The following is a 13,416-nucleotide window of genomic DNA, read 5'->3' on the forward strand; positions in this document are numbered from 1 at the left end:
GAGGAGCGCATTTCTATTGTCACCATCGCTTCACCTCTTCTGGCCCACAATACCAAGTGTGTATACAAACTGTCACCAGCTGTATAATTTTTTGTTAGACTAGGTTTTTCTTTAATTCTAGAGATAGATAGATTCTCTGAATTCTTGACAACAGAGAAGTTCAAAGTGATATTTATAACATGTGAAGAAGATTCCTCGTGAAGGTTCTGATTAGCAAAGACAACAACCTGAATGGTAAGGTAACAGTAAGGTTTCCTACCTGTACCCACCATCACCTGATGGGGCTGTTTTCACACTAGTCTTCATGGACATAATTCAGCTCTCTAAATCCAGCATCTCACTTGTGACTTGGATCCATAGTTCTCTTTGAGTTGCCTTTCTGTTCATTCCCAATCTACATGTTTGTTTTGCTGCATCCCACGTGAGTCTACTGAACTCTCTGTTTCCAGCAAAATGTTTTCCTGATTGGTCAAAAGCTATTTGAAGTCTTAGTCCTTCTTCTCTCATGTAAGCACGCCCCAATACTCTCCATTGTATTCTCTAATCAATAAAAATGTGACTCAGTCCTAACACAGTTGTATTGGCCAAGTGACTTCCATCTCTGCTTTCTTACCTCATAATTAAAAGCAATACATTTCCTTCTAGATTTCATGTATTCTATGTATTTCCTTCTCTATTCCATACAATATAATTCTCTTTGTTAATAAAGAAATATCAAAATACTTTTATTTAAAAGTCTATGATCAGAAAATATTCTGTCATTTACATAAATTTTTCATGCCCAGATATTTACTCCTCTGCTTTCCTCAAAGACGCAATAAAATAGTCCAAGAGCCACAGTCTATTTTAAATTAAAATGTATGGCTTTAAGGGCTATTTGACATGCAGTAATTATCTGCATATTCTTCTGGTCAAGCAGAGAAATTGCTAATGTCTCTGCCCTTGAAGGAAATGAACTGTGCAAAAAATTTCAAGCAAACACAATCCAACTGTTCATGCAAAAGGGAGGTTGCATAAGAAATTCATTGTATCTCTACCCAAATTTCCTCTTGACTTGCCACAGATCAGCATGCACTTCACCTCTTTGGCTCCAATTAAAATCAGAAATAGACAAGATTTTCAGCAGACAAGGGCTGATGTGCCCTCTCCACAGATGGTCAGCATCACATGTTGCGGTAATGACTGGACACGCCATGAGAATACCGTATAAAAATGGTGGGGCTCAGAGCACTTCAGCTCCAATTGCTCTATGTTTAGAATTGCCTCTCTTTCAAGATGGATTTCCTGCATAGGAATGGAGTGCTCGTTATTCAGCATTTGCAGAAGGATTACCGAGCTTACTACAATTTTCTAAATTTTATGTCTAATGTTGGAGACCCCCGGAATATCTTTTCTATTTATTTTCCACTTTGGTTTCAACTTAATCAGACAGTTGGAACCAAGATGATATGGGTAGCAGTCATTGGGGATTGGTTCAATCTTATTTTTAAATGGTAAGATTTCTGTTTTGTTTCATTTTTCCGACAGCTTATTCTTAAATTTATAGCTTTGGCTTAATAATCACATTTTAAATGTGTATAGTTTTACTTGGAAAATCTTTCAAACATATCAGTTAACTTGAAACACCAATTCATAAATAGAACTTACGAAAACCATAGAAATGTATACTTACATACAAATGTACATTTTTATACAACTGAATACTAATGTACAAGTAAGTTCCAAAATCCTGTAACACATATGTTGTGATCAGACAAGAAGTTAGTTAAATGAACAGCACTATAATGAAAAGACTGATGATTCCAGAGACCACTTTGATATTCCTAGTCTAAGTACCCAAAGCACCCACAGGACTTCCCCTACAAGGAAAAAAGTCCCTGTTTTTATTGAAAGCTTTTATTGAAAGAATGCCCAAACCCCAAATGACTGTCATCCTCTATACTGAGAAACAGACCAGAATGCAAGTTCTTTCAAAGTTTCTTAATCATGAGCTCTCCCTATCAACCCTCTGCTTGAATCATTTTTATAGGAGAAAATAACTAGTCTCCAATTAAGTAATGGTTGTGTGTTTAAATATATGCATATTTATATTTCTTTAAATACAGGATATTATTTGGTCATCGGCCTTACTGGTGGGTCCAAGAAACTCAGATTTACCTAAATCACTCAAGTCCATGCCTTGAACAGTTTCCCACTACATGCGAAACAGGTCCAGGTAAGCAATCAAGTTACTAAAGATATTCCAACAGGGAGTCATTATGTATGATTATCATCTAATAACTGTATGATATCAGAGAGAGGATCAAAGAAAATGTAATCAGTGAGGATGCTAAAAGTTTATAAGCATAAAAATTGCTAATGGGAAAGAAAAGTTTTATGAATAATCAAATTTCATTGTTATCTATAGAAAGGTAAGTTAGGAGACTACTCAAATGGTTTTATATTTGGCATTTATTTTTTTGGAACAATGTAATGGTTTGGAACTAAAACAAACAAAAAACAGTTAGCTGAAACAAGTTGCCAAAGAACTATATTAAAATCCTGGAAATGTTGATTTATTTCCTGTTGAGCAACTTTCAAGTAATTCTAGGTCTTCTGAAAATCTCATGAATGAGGAAAGAATAAACAAGTTTTCTGTAAGAAAGGTAAGGACTTCCCGGTATTACTATCGCCAGTAAAGATATCTCTGAACTTACAATGATTTCTTTAAAATTTTTTTTCTCTTGTATGTAAGTATGTAACTAGGCTTCTTGGGCCACTTTTTTTTATTATTATTATAAGTAAGATTCTGTATGAGTGTACAACCTTTACTATAGAAGTTGAATTTAAGACTATATAAAAAAGTTTTTTGAAATATGTACATAAAGGAAATTACTGATGTTGTTTTAATTTATAAATATGTGTTATACCTCACCATAGTTTATTACATAAATCCTTACCATTTTCCATCCTTTGAAATTAGCCCTGAATATAGTGAATGTGTAAGTTCCTAGTGAGTTGTCTGAATATCTTTCTTTTTGGCTCTCATAAAAGTATCACCCATCTGTTATATTACTATCACACTGTACTATAATTAATTCTTTATATATCTGGCTCCTCCGGTAGATTGTGTGTTCCATCAGGTCAGGAATAGTGTATATTTTTATCTTTGTGAAATCAGTGTGGGATGGATGGATGAATGGGTGGGTGAATGGATAGATAACTTTTGAGACAATTGAAATGTTACTTTTTAAAAAAATCCCAGCACTTCCCACATAAGTTCTATCTTTTGAGACTTTTGCTGGGGAAAAAAAGAAGAAGAAGGAGAAAGAGAAGGAGGAGAAGGAGGAGGAGGAGGAGGAGAAGAAAAAAGATACATTGCATCTTATATTCACTCCTTGGAGATATATAACTCACTTAAGCATATAAAAGTCTCTGAAAATTCCTGCATAAGAAACATATTTGAAAGAAATAGATCTACAAGAAATAGATTTATCTTTGTTTGGTTTAACTTAGTGTTTTTCAAAAAGAAACTGGTGATTAACCTGAATAAATCTCCACTTGGTGAAGACTCAGGGAGAATATCAAAGTAAAGTGACTTTTAAAAAAAAAAAATCAAGCTGCCTGGGAAGGACATTCTGGGAGTAGAAAGGCTACCTGTCTGCAGGCTTCTTCTGGCAGGACTGATGTCCCCTTTACAGCTTCTCCTCATGCATTTCATAACAAAGACTCCCACTGAAGCGGCCGCCCACCAGACAGGCATAGAGGTAGCTACTGGTACTAGTGTGTAGTAGTCAATTGGTAAATCAGACGTAGCAGTAATACCCTTTAGATCTTTGACTTTTCAGCCCAAGGAAAATAAACTGATTCAAGATCCAATACAAGTACTTTAGTTTTCTCATCGATTGAAAACAATTAGATATAGGGAATGAGTAGAGAGGGCAGATTTTTGTGCAACACCCTGAGTTCTTAATTAGCCTTGAACATTTTAATTTTTGGAATTTGATGAACTTGAAAACTGTGGGGGGAATAAATGAAATAGTGTTTTGAAGCTCAATTTAACTCAATTTTCTTTATTTCTACCTATGTCTAGACATTATATATAGCCTATGCCCTGTGGTTTGTTTCTGAGTTATTCGTAATATTTATGATTAATATGCTATTTTACTGTCCACTTCTGATGTTGATACTCTGTTATCCACCTTTCAAATGGATTGACACTTGTTCTTACAGGAAGTCCATCTGGCCATGCAATGGGCTCTTCGTGTGTCTGGTATGTCATGGTAACCGCTGCCCTGAGCCATACTGTCAGCGGGATGGATAAGCCATCTACCACTCTGCACAGGTCAGCATTGCTCCAGTTTCTGTAGCACTGGAACATGACAGCTTTGAATACAGAAAAGTCCTTTTAAAAATTCATTTTATTGTGTTTTTAGTTCTTGAAATGTGCTTAGTCTATTCCATCATAACCAAAATAACAAAATAAATAGAAAATAAATATTTTGCTTTTAGATAATGTCCTAATTACCTCCCAGCTATTGCCACATTATAGGATGGGAAATGTTTAATTGATTAATGATTTGCTAAAATTGCCTTTGTGTCTCCATAGTACAATAATCACTTTGGTAGCTTGTAAATAAGTTATCTATATATAAGGAAATAATTTGGCATGTACATTCCCTTGCTTTAAGATTAATTAGAAACTTTAAGAATCATCATTACCCTTGAATGCATCATTTAAATTAGGATAATTATGCTTCTTTCTTTGATTAGCCAATGTTTTTGACATAAATAACATAGTCTAGCTTTAAAGACTTTGCAACCTTTTTAATTAAAAGCTTTCTAGAGACAAACTTAAATTTGAATGTTAGTAGATTTAATGTTAGTAGATTTGTAATGTTCAGAAATACCTAGAACTTTAAGATTACTCAAAATTTTTCTAAGAATTGGGCTATTTCCTTCTCTTCTTTCCTGAAATATTAATACTTTAACTATCATTAAAACAATCCTGAGCACCACTTTGCTCATAAACTACCTGAGATAAGATTTTTCAGTTAATTGCTTTAAAAAATACTAACACATATACCAAAGTTCTTTTAAAATGAAAATTTTCCAACATCCATCATATATCCCACTTTTGAGAGTAGTATTGGATAATATAAAAACCCAATGACCAAATGAATTTGGGTATGTTTAAAGTTTATTCTAATGCGACAGACTATGTGCTTTATGACTTATCCAAAAACAGCAACAGTAAAAAGTTGTTGTAATTTAAATAAATTAGCATTTTCTATCTACAGACAATTTTTCAAAATAGGAATCTAGATATAAACTTTACATTTTCTTTGTAGTGCATTTCTTCTTCCAATTTCCAAACCTGGAAAAATAGTTGTTTTCCTTTTTTAAAAAAATTTCTCATAATTCTTTTTTGAGTTTTATAACTGCAACATTTCTTCATCCATCAAAATGTATTTGGTATCTACTCCTTACCTTAATATTACCAAATCCTTGTTTATTCTTTTTCCATGTGGAAACCCCTGCTCACTTCCTCTTTGGAAGTCTCATTTCTCTCTATTTCTTAGTTGTTCAATAACCAAAGTTTGATCTAATTATCAGGAACAAACCACTCAGAACCCCCAAGGAATCTTAAAATTCAATATTGCTAATTTTTTAATCAAAGTAACAGGCATTGCTTGGATTTTAATATTTTTTAAGTTTTTGTACACTGCTGTTTCTAATCTTAAGTATATACACCTGTAGGTCAATTCCCTTGTTCCTTGTTTCCTGTATCTTAAGAGCCAAGGAATCAGGACTCTTTTGAGTATGAAATTAAAAACAGTGAAAACGTCCTTGAGAGAATGCTCATGTGCTTTTCATCACAGTGGCAGCGGCCTCTCCAGTGAGTTTCTTCAAGCAAAGAAAGGTTGAGAGAGGAAAGTAAAGAGGAAACACACATAACAGAGAGTAAAAATAGATACAATTCATTTTTGATCATTCTGGATATTAGTAATTCCCCCAAACTTGAATTTTTCCTACTCCATTAAAATAATTATTAGGATATCAAATTAGGTTCCTTTTTATAGCATTTATTAAAATCTCAGCATATAGCACTGGTTAAGTTTAATGCATTGATAAATGTAGAAACCTCTGTTAAAGATTTTCAAATCCTATGGAGCACATGGAAACATTTTGAAAAAAAGACTCAAGAATTATGATGTTATGTCACAGCTAGACAATTCCTCTGGTGTCACCCCCCTAATTTTATGAGTGATACAATTTCTTTGCTTTTTACGCTTGTATCTATTCTTCCATCGTAGACTGACCTGGTCATTTCTTTGGAGTCTTTTTTGGTTGATTCAAATCAGTGTCTGCATCTCAAGAGTATTCATAGCAACACATTTTCCTCATCAAGTTATTCTTGGAGTAATTGGTGGTAAATATGATCACTTACCTTTGGTTGTGTCATTTAAAAGCTTTAGTGTCATTTGAAAGCTTTGTTTTATGTTGTCAGATTCTCCCTGGTAATCAGATCTCCATTCTCAGGTAATTCTGCCACGCCACTGATACTTAATGCTACCTGGGAGCTTAAGTGGTTCAACACACCTCTCAAATCCTCCGTGTACACAATGGCTCAGTCTCACTTAATGGGATAAACGTTAACCTCTTAGTGAGATGGGCTTCTCTGAAGTGTGACTAGAACTAAGTCCAACACCCAAACCACCACTTCAGACAGCCTGCTTGTGTCTTGCTTTGGGAGACTTAATAATGGCATTCCAACCTGCACACCATGCCAGTCTCTGAAACACCTGCAGTGATTATTACATGACTATGGAATTCATTTAGCAGCTGCTTTGTATTCCTGAAGCGCCATTCACCATGATTGAGTTTCTGCCATTCAGCCTCACATGCTTTTCAAAGGCTCTCTAAGTTAATTGGCTACTCAACTGAAATACTAATTACAAGCACCTAGATCAGTGCTCTGCCTATAGAATGAGTTGCCACTCAGAGCCAGGGATTCCTGAAAGATCCCCGTCATGATATAGGTGGCGAAAAGACCATGAGGCAGTGTGTGTTTTAGTTACTGCCTTAAAACAAACAAATTAAAAAATAAAAAAAACTTTGGAAAATCGATAGAATCTAGGTGTCTGAAACCCTTCATCAGTGAAAACTATAGCTACGTTTTTTTAATGTAGAGAGGACTGATTCCTGGGGGGCTCAGAGGCACATAGTTACCTTCAGTTCTCTTTCTCATCCCCAGGCATGCTTGTGGCAGAGGCCTTTGAACACACTCCAGGCATCCAGACAGCCAGCCTGAGCACATACCTGAAAACCAACCTTTTCCTTTTCCTGTTTGCACTTGGCTTTTACCTGCTTCTCAGACTGCTTGATATTGACCTGCTGTGGTCTGTGCCCATAGCCAAGAAGTGGTGTGCCAACCCCGACTGGATTCACATTGACACCACGCCTTTTGCTGGACTAGTGAGAAACCTTGGGGTCCTCTTCGGCTTGGGCTTTGCAATCAACTCAGAGATGTTTCTCAGGAGTTGCCGAGGCGAAAACGGCTACAAGCTGAGCTTCCGGCTCCTCTGTGTCATGGCCTCATTGAGCACACTGCAGCTCTACCATGTCATCAAAATCCCCACTCACGCAGAGCATTTATTTTATGTGCTGTCTTTCTGTAAAAGTGCGTCCATTCCACTGACTGTGGTTGCTCTAATTCCCTACTGTATCCACATGCTAATGAAACCAAGTGAAAAGAAGATTGATTAGAGTTGTGCTGAGTCAGTGCTCTGTGGTCCCAGGATGACCCTCCTCCTCCAACTTCCAATAGAAACACAGAGCAGGGAGAGCCTGGGGGCTTCCAATCAGAGGGCACAGGGCAGCCACCATAGGCTTCATTCCCACCCGCACGTATATTTAGTTTGGTCTTCAGTAGTCTTTTAAAATTTTTTTCTATTTTAAGTTTGTTGCCAACATGTAAAAACCATCACATTCGACATAAAAATCAAAATTTCTGTATTTTTTTATTGAAAAATCACATGATGGGGCAATAGAGGGCCTGCACTCCCACCTGGAGACAATTGACTGCTGCTGGCACTATCTCTTTATCACAGTCTGCAGCACCCCAACAAGGAGTCCCAGCATCAGAAGTCTTTATCATCTTCAGCTGCTTTGGGTGGTTCTGGGTATTTTAGTGGCACTCAAATCCAAACCCCTCAGTTTTCAGATAAGGAAATGGAGGCTTCTTCAGGTAAAAGCACTCGCTTTTGTTACACCACCAGCAGACAGGATTTAAAACCTTAATATTCGAACACGTTTCCATTACACAATGTTGTATTTCTTCACTTTCAAGAAGTAAAAATCCATAAAATTTTATGTAGGTTCTATCACAATTGCTATGTAAACCAGCAATTTTTCAAAAAATGACATTAATATGCCACATCCTGTTTGACTTACATCATGCATGAGAGTTTTGAGGGGGCCAGTGGTGGTTCTAGGTATGGATACATATTCAGAGAAAAGGAAACAGGCCAGGCTACTGTCTGGGCTTGAACCTTTGCTTAACTCCTGTTCCCTGTTTTACAGTCGTACTTTCCAACATTGTAATAAATGCTGCTGAAGATACTCTGCTTAGAACCCTGTTTACCCCAAAAGGCTCATCTCCTCATGACATCTTTATACTTTATCTTTAAGAGCCAGTTTTTTAAAACTAGGGAAATGAAATGACTTCCTCAAGGTCATGCTCCAACCCAGGAAAACTATTAAATGCTTATACTGTTAGCTGGGTTAATCTCTATGATACTGAACCGTGAATGAAATCTACAGCTTTACTTTAGAAAATTATTATGATAGAATGTTAATATTATACTAAGAATTTCTCAGCAAGGTTTTTTTTTGTCTAATTGACCTAGTAATTCTAGACTTTTAAGTTGATTACTCTGTCATATCAATCAAGTATATTTTGAGTCAGATTTTGCTACATATCTTAGTATCTTATCTACCACAATGTTTCCTGTAACTTTTTTTCAAGAATATCAGTACATGATTTCTTTTAGATGACATATTAAATAATCCATAAATATTTATGAAACATAACAGCACAAATGAATGCTATTTGATAACATATTAGCTAAGGGTAACAAAACCACAATTATTGGTCCATTTCTAAGTGTATTTATAGAGTATATTCTGTTGCTTTTACAAAACATACTTAATAGCTTTCTTTTTAAAAGGTACTTGCACTTGATTTCAGTGACTGGGTAATTCCTAAGCAAAAAGCTGAGGTGTGAAGCAAGATTATCTTAAGAATGAAATTTGTCTCATGTTGATGTGACATTGGGGTGAAAGAGAGAAGACTCATTCCTAATGTGTGACTTCTGTTCATTGGTCCAAGACTCTCAGTTGTCCTTAGAAGGTCACTTCAATCCTTTCACACTTTATGATGCGTTGGCCTTATCACATGTTCTTCTGCACTTGTCAGAGATCGCATTCCTGTCTAAGAGCTCTTTGTCCAAGTTTCATTTGAGATTAGTAAGGTTAACCATGAAGAATCTCCATCCCAATGCAGTCTCAGCCTGCTCTTCCCAAGGCCTGAGGAAACTGGGGCATTAGTAAGTAGCCAAGGGATCCTGCTACAGTGTTTGCCTCCACCATAAATCCCTTCTTAGTTGCCAGAGAGAAGCTCTTTCAGCCACCACACAGTGAGTGCTGTCTGCTGGGTGATACATCATGCTCAGAAGGGGAATAGGACGAGCTGTGGGCTTGTTTTCTATAATTAATCCCCAACAATTCTACCCCTATCTGCCATAAAACCCCAGAGTCCCCATGTGATGAGATTTCCCTTTTCACTCTCGTTGAAGTCTCCTGGAGGGGTCCATATGGTGGCAAATGGCTTTTGCAGTTGAAACTGCTTAGGCAGCAAGGGGAACAGCTTCTCACAGCCTTGGAGGAAATGTCTGCCTTTAATAATAATGGAATAGACTCTTCTGCTTCTAATTTATTTGCCAGAGTAAGTGGAATTGAGCTCATTTTACATGCTGTTATTATATCCATATATTCAAAATGTCTACACATCTACATATTCAGGAGAAAAATGTCAATATCATGAGTTTTCAGGGTGAAAATCTAGACAAATGACTTGAGAAACTGTGCAAGCAAGCATATATTTGAAAAGAAATGCAAAGGACTTTATTATTGCCGAAACTAGCTATCAAAAAGAGTGTCGAATCCCTTTCCTTTGACAACCTATTGATTGGACATCTGTCTTAGAAGGTTAAATTGGTGCCTTCTCTGGATCTATTTCAGTATAGCAGAAGGGCAATTAAAAAATTATTATGAGATGCCCTTGAAAGTTATAGCTCTACATGCTTTATATTTATTCAAAATCTGTAAATAATTTCAAGATCAAATTGGTAGGTTTACATGTACAAAACCTTGCTTTAAGAAAAAATAAAAAAACTTGGTTTTAAAATGTGATTCATTTCTTAAGTATATCAAAACCACACATTCCAGCACTTTTTAATTGGATTTTTTACACTGATGGAAATATTCTATATCTGTGCTGTCCAAAATGGTAGTCGGTACCCACATGTGGCTCTTGAGCTCCTGAAATGCAGCAAATGCAACTGAGGAATTCCATTTTATGACTTTCTTTACTTTCAATTCATTGAAATTTAAATAGTCATGTGTGTCTAGCGGCTACTGAACTGGATAGCACAAAGCAAGTCCCACAGTGCTTCCCACAACCCGCAAAAAAAAGGACTTTTTAAATATTGTCACCTGTACCACATTCCTGTGAGACAACATGAATTGGAATTAACTGCTTTATTTTATATGAAAAAATTGATTTGTTGGCAGAACATGGACAAAGTATTCTCATCCCAGCCCAGGGATCTTTTGATTATCCCACAGATGTCACGTTCCAGATGAAAAAAATAATAATAGTTACTGTTAACAAGGTATAAAACATTCATGGTGATAAGTAAATCCCATTGTGATCTTTACACACTTAAAAGAAATTTGTAACTTGTGTGGTAACTGACATTAAACCTTTCAGGGGCTTGAAAGATTAAAGTGACTATAAAAAGTTATCAGTAGACTCTGTTGTGTTTTTGAGGGAAACCCTCTACAGATCTGGGATTCTTTCTCTGTGCAGCTCCCTTCTCTTGTCCACTGTCCTATGAGGTCTAGCTGCCTTGGTCTCCCCAGACTCTTGGCTCTGCTGCCTCAGATCAGGGAGTCTGGGTTTCCTCTCTCTGCACCGTGTCCTGGAAACCCTCTAAGGACCACAGAACTGAGTGGAGTTTTACCCAATCGTCATCATGACATTTTGGATGGCTGGATGACTTTCTGACCAAGTCACCCTGCTTGTCTGTCTGGGTCAGCCATACCTGTATGCTGGACACCAGTACTTCTGTGGCTATTCAGAAACTGTTTGAAAAAGTATTACTGGTGTCCAGTTGCATCTGAGGATTTTGCCCTCCTTGACTGACTGTCCTAGAAATTGCAAACAGCTTTTTAGATGAATACCCGGAACTCAGTGTTGCCAAGAAACTAAGGCGGTGTTTCTAATTTTTCCCTGTCCTCTTACCTTTAATGCTTTCCAGTGGTGATTCCCCACTGAAGGTCATGTGGTGCTACTTATTAATTTTTTTTAAAAAAGACTTTATTTTGTTTTACTTAAAAAAACAAACAAACCGTTAACAGCAGGAAAGCAACAATTCTAGAAACCTCTGCCAAATGGCAGCCACTTGTGGGAAAATTGTAAGAATTAGAAGTGCTTCCTTTTAGCTCTGCGAAGGACAAATGTAGTTTCTGTCCAGTTTGAGGCTGGAGTGATGTGGAGCACTAATTACTGTCCTTGCTGTTCTTTGACGGAGATCACACTTACCACTTAGAAGAAATCACATCTCCTTTCCTTTGGTAGCACAGAAGGGATTATTCTCAAGGTGGGAGAAAATTCAAAGGCTGAGGTTGCAAAGGATAACAGAAAGCTGATTAGTTATTTTCTGTTTTGAATTTTTAAATTTCTTAGCATCTTTTCTTTCCTTCTAACATTTTGCCATGCCATTTCTGAAAGGAAGCTGTCTTCAGTTTAAAACCTTCGCTATTTCCCCAAGGAACACTGTCGGAAGGAGCTGCCGCAACACGGAAGGTGATGAGTGCAGGGCAGCAGCTTTGGTCCTGCCGAGTGGGCTCAGTGGCACAGACCAGGGACTGCCACAAGCGGCATTCGCTCCAGCAGTACCTCGGCCCGTTTCCAGTGCTGGCCCAAGGGAGAGCAGAAGCCACTGCCCTGGAATGATCTGCACACTCTGCAGGAGGAGCAGGCCATATGTGTGTCTGGAACAAAAACCTAGAACTATTATAAGAGGATGAGCTTCTTTCCTCCTCTGGCTCTCACCTACCCTTGCACATCAATTGGGCCAGTCACACACTAACTTCTATCTAAAGAAATGGCTTTTTCCTGGATTCAGCCTGTGTCTTATGAACAGTATTGGCCAGATTGTCATTCTTACTCACACATCCTGCCATTAATAGAAGGAGTCATCTAAAGGCAGACATTGCTTTCACCCATCACTGTCTGTCATAGATACCACGGTTGCCTTCAAGCTGAATAATTCTACCTTAAAAGCATATGACCCTCGAAATTTCTTTTGCTACAGGACCATTCGTCTGCCTTTTAACAATTTTTTTCCAATGAAAGAAATGGTACAGGCTTTGCTGTCTTTCTATATGAAGACTGTACTGACTTCTTCAAAGGAACAGTAAATGTCTCTGTCTGAGTCTATGAGATGTTATTGTGCATCTTATTCTTTTAGCATTGGAACATTGATGCCCTGCTCATGCTGGCCAATCAAGAGGTGGTGCCACACGTCCCACTGTGGGTCCTAAAGGGTTCAGAACACAAGGGACAGGTGCTAGAAAATTCAGACAGGTAGAAATACAAACGAGTGTAGAGTTTGGTAGCAAGACCCATGCTGCAATCTGATTCTGCATCTAACCACTGTGATTCTGGGAGGCCACTTAACATTTGTGGGCTCAGTTGACTAATTTCTCAAATCAGGAGCTTAAAATGGGCTTAGAATGGAAGGTTCATTTCAGCTCTGACACTCTACAACTCCAAGGATCTCATTCAATGAAATTGGATGAAGAGCCAGAGCACACTAAATTTTACTCACATGCCATGAACAGTCTAAATCCTAAAGAGCACTTCACTCTGTAATTTGCTTCTTTAATAAACAACTTTAGATTTACACATTACATTTCAGTTTTTAACACATTCTATTCCAATTAGAATCTGAATTTTATAGCTAGGAAAAGAGATGCATGGAGATGTGAAATAATATAACAATGTTATAGAGCAAAGTTGTTCACGTGAGAATATTCAGAGTTTCTGCTCACCTCTCTTACAAAAGAGATCTGATAGTTAAATTA

General features: G+C 37.2%; 1 protein-coding gene across 1 annotated transcript; it reads left to right on the forward strand.

Moving 5' to 3' along the window:
• Positions 1-1,153: 1,153 nt before the first annotated feature.
• G6PC2 (glucose-6-phosphatase catalytic subunit 2) lies at positions 1,154-7,749 on the forward strand (the record flags this gene model as incomplete). The annotated part of the gene is made up of 5 exons (XM_081051723.1): positions 1,154-1,493; positions 2,106-2,215; positions 4,213-4,324; positions 6,297-6,412; positions 7,238-7,749. Exons 1-5 carry the CDS (start codon positions 1,276-1,278, stop codon positions 7,747-7,749), a joined length of 1,068 nt encoding a protein of 355 aa, XP_080907849.1. The 5' UTR covers positions 1,154-1,275.
• Between the last annotated feature and the right edge of the window lie 5,667 nt (positions 7,750-13,416).

This window comes from Rhinolophus hipposideros, assembly GCF_964194185.1.
Source record: "Rhinolophus hipposideros genome assembly, chromosome: 6".
Taxonomy (NCBI): Eukaryota; Metazoa; Chordata; class Mammalia; order Chiroptera; family Rhinolophidae; genus Rhinolophus; species Rhinolophus hipposideros.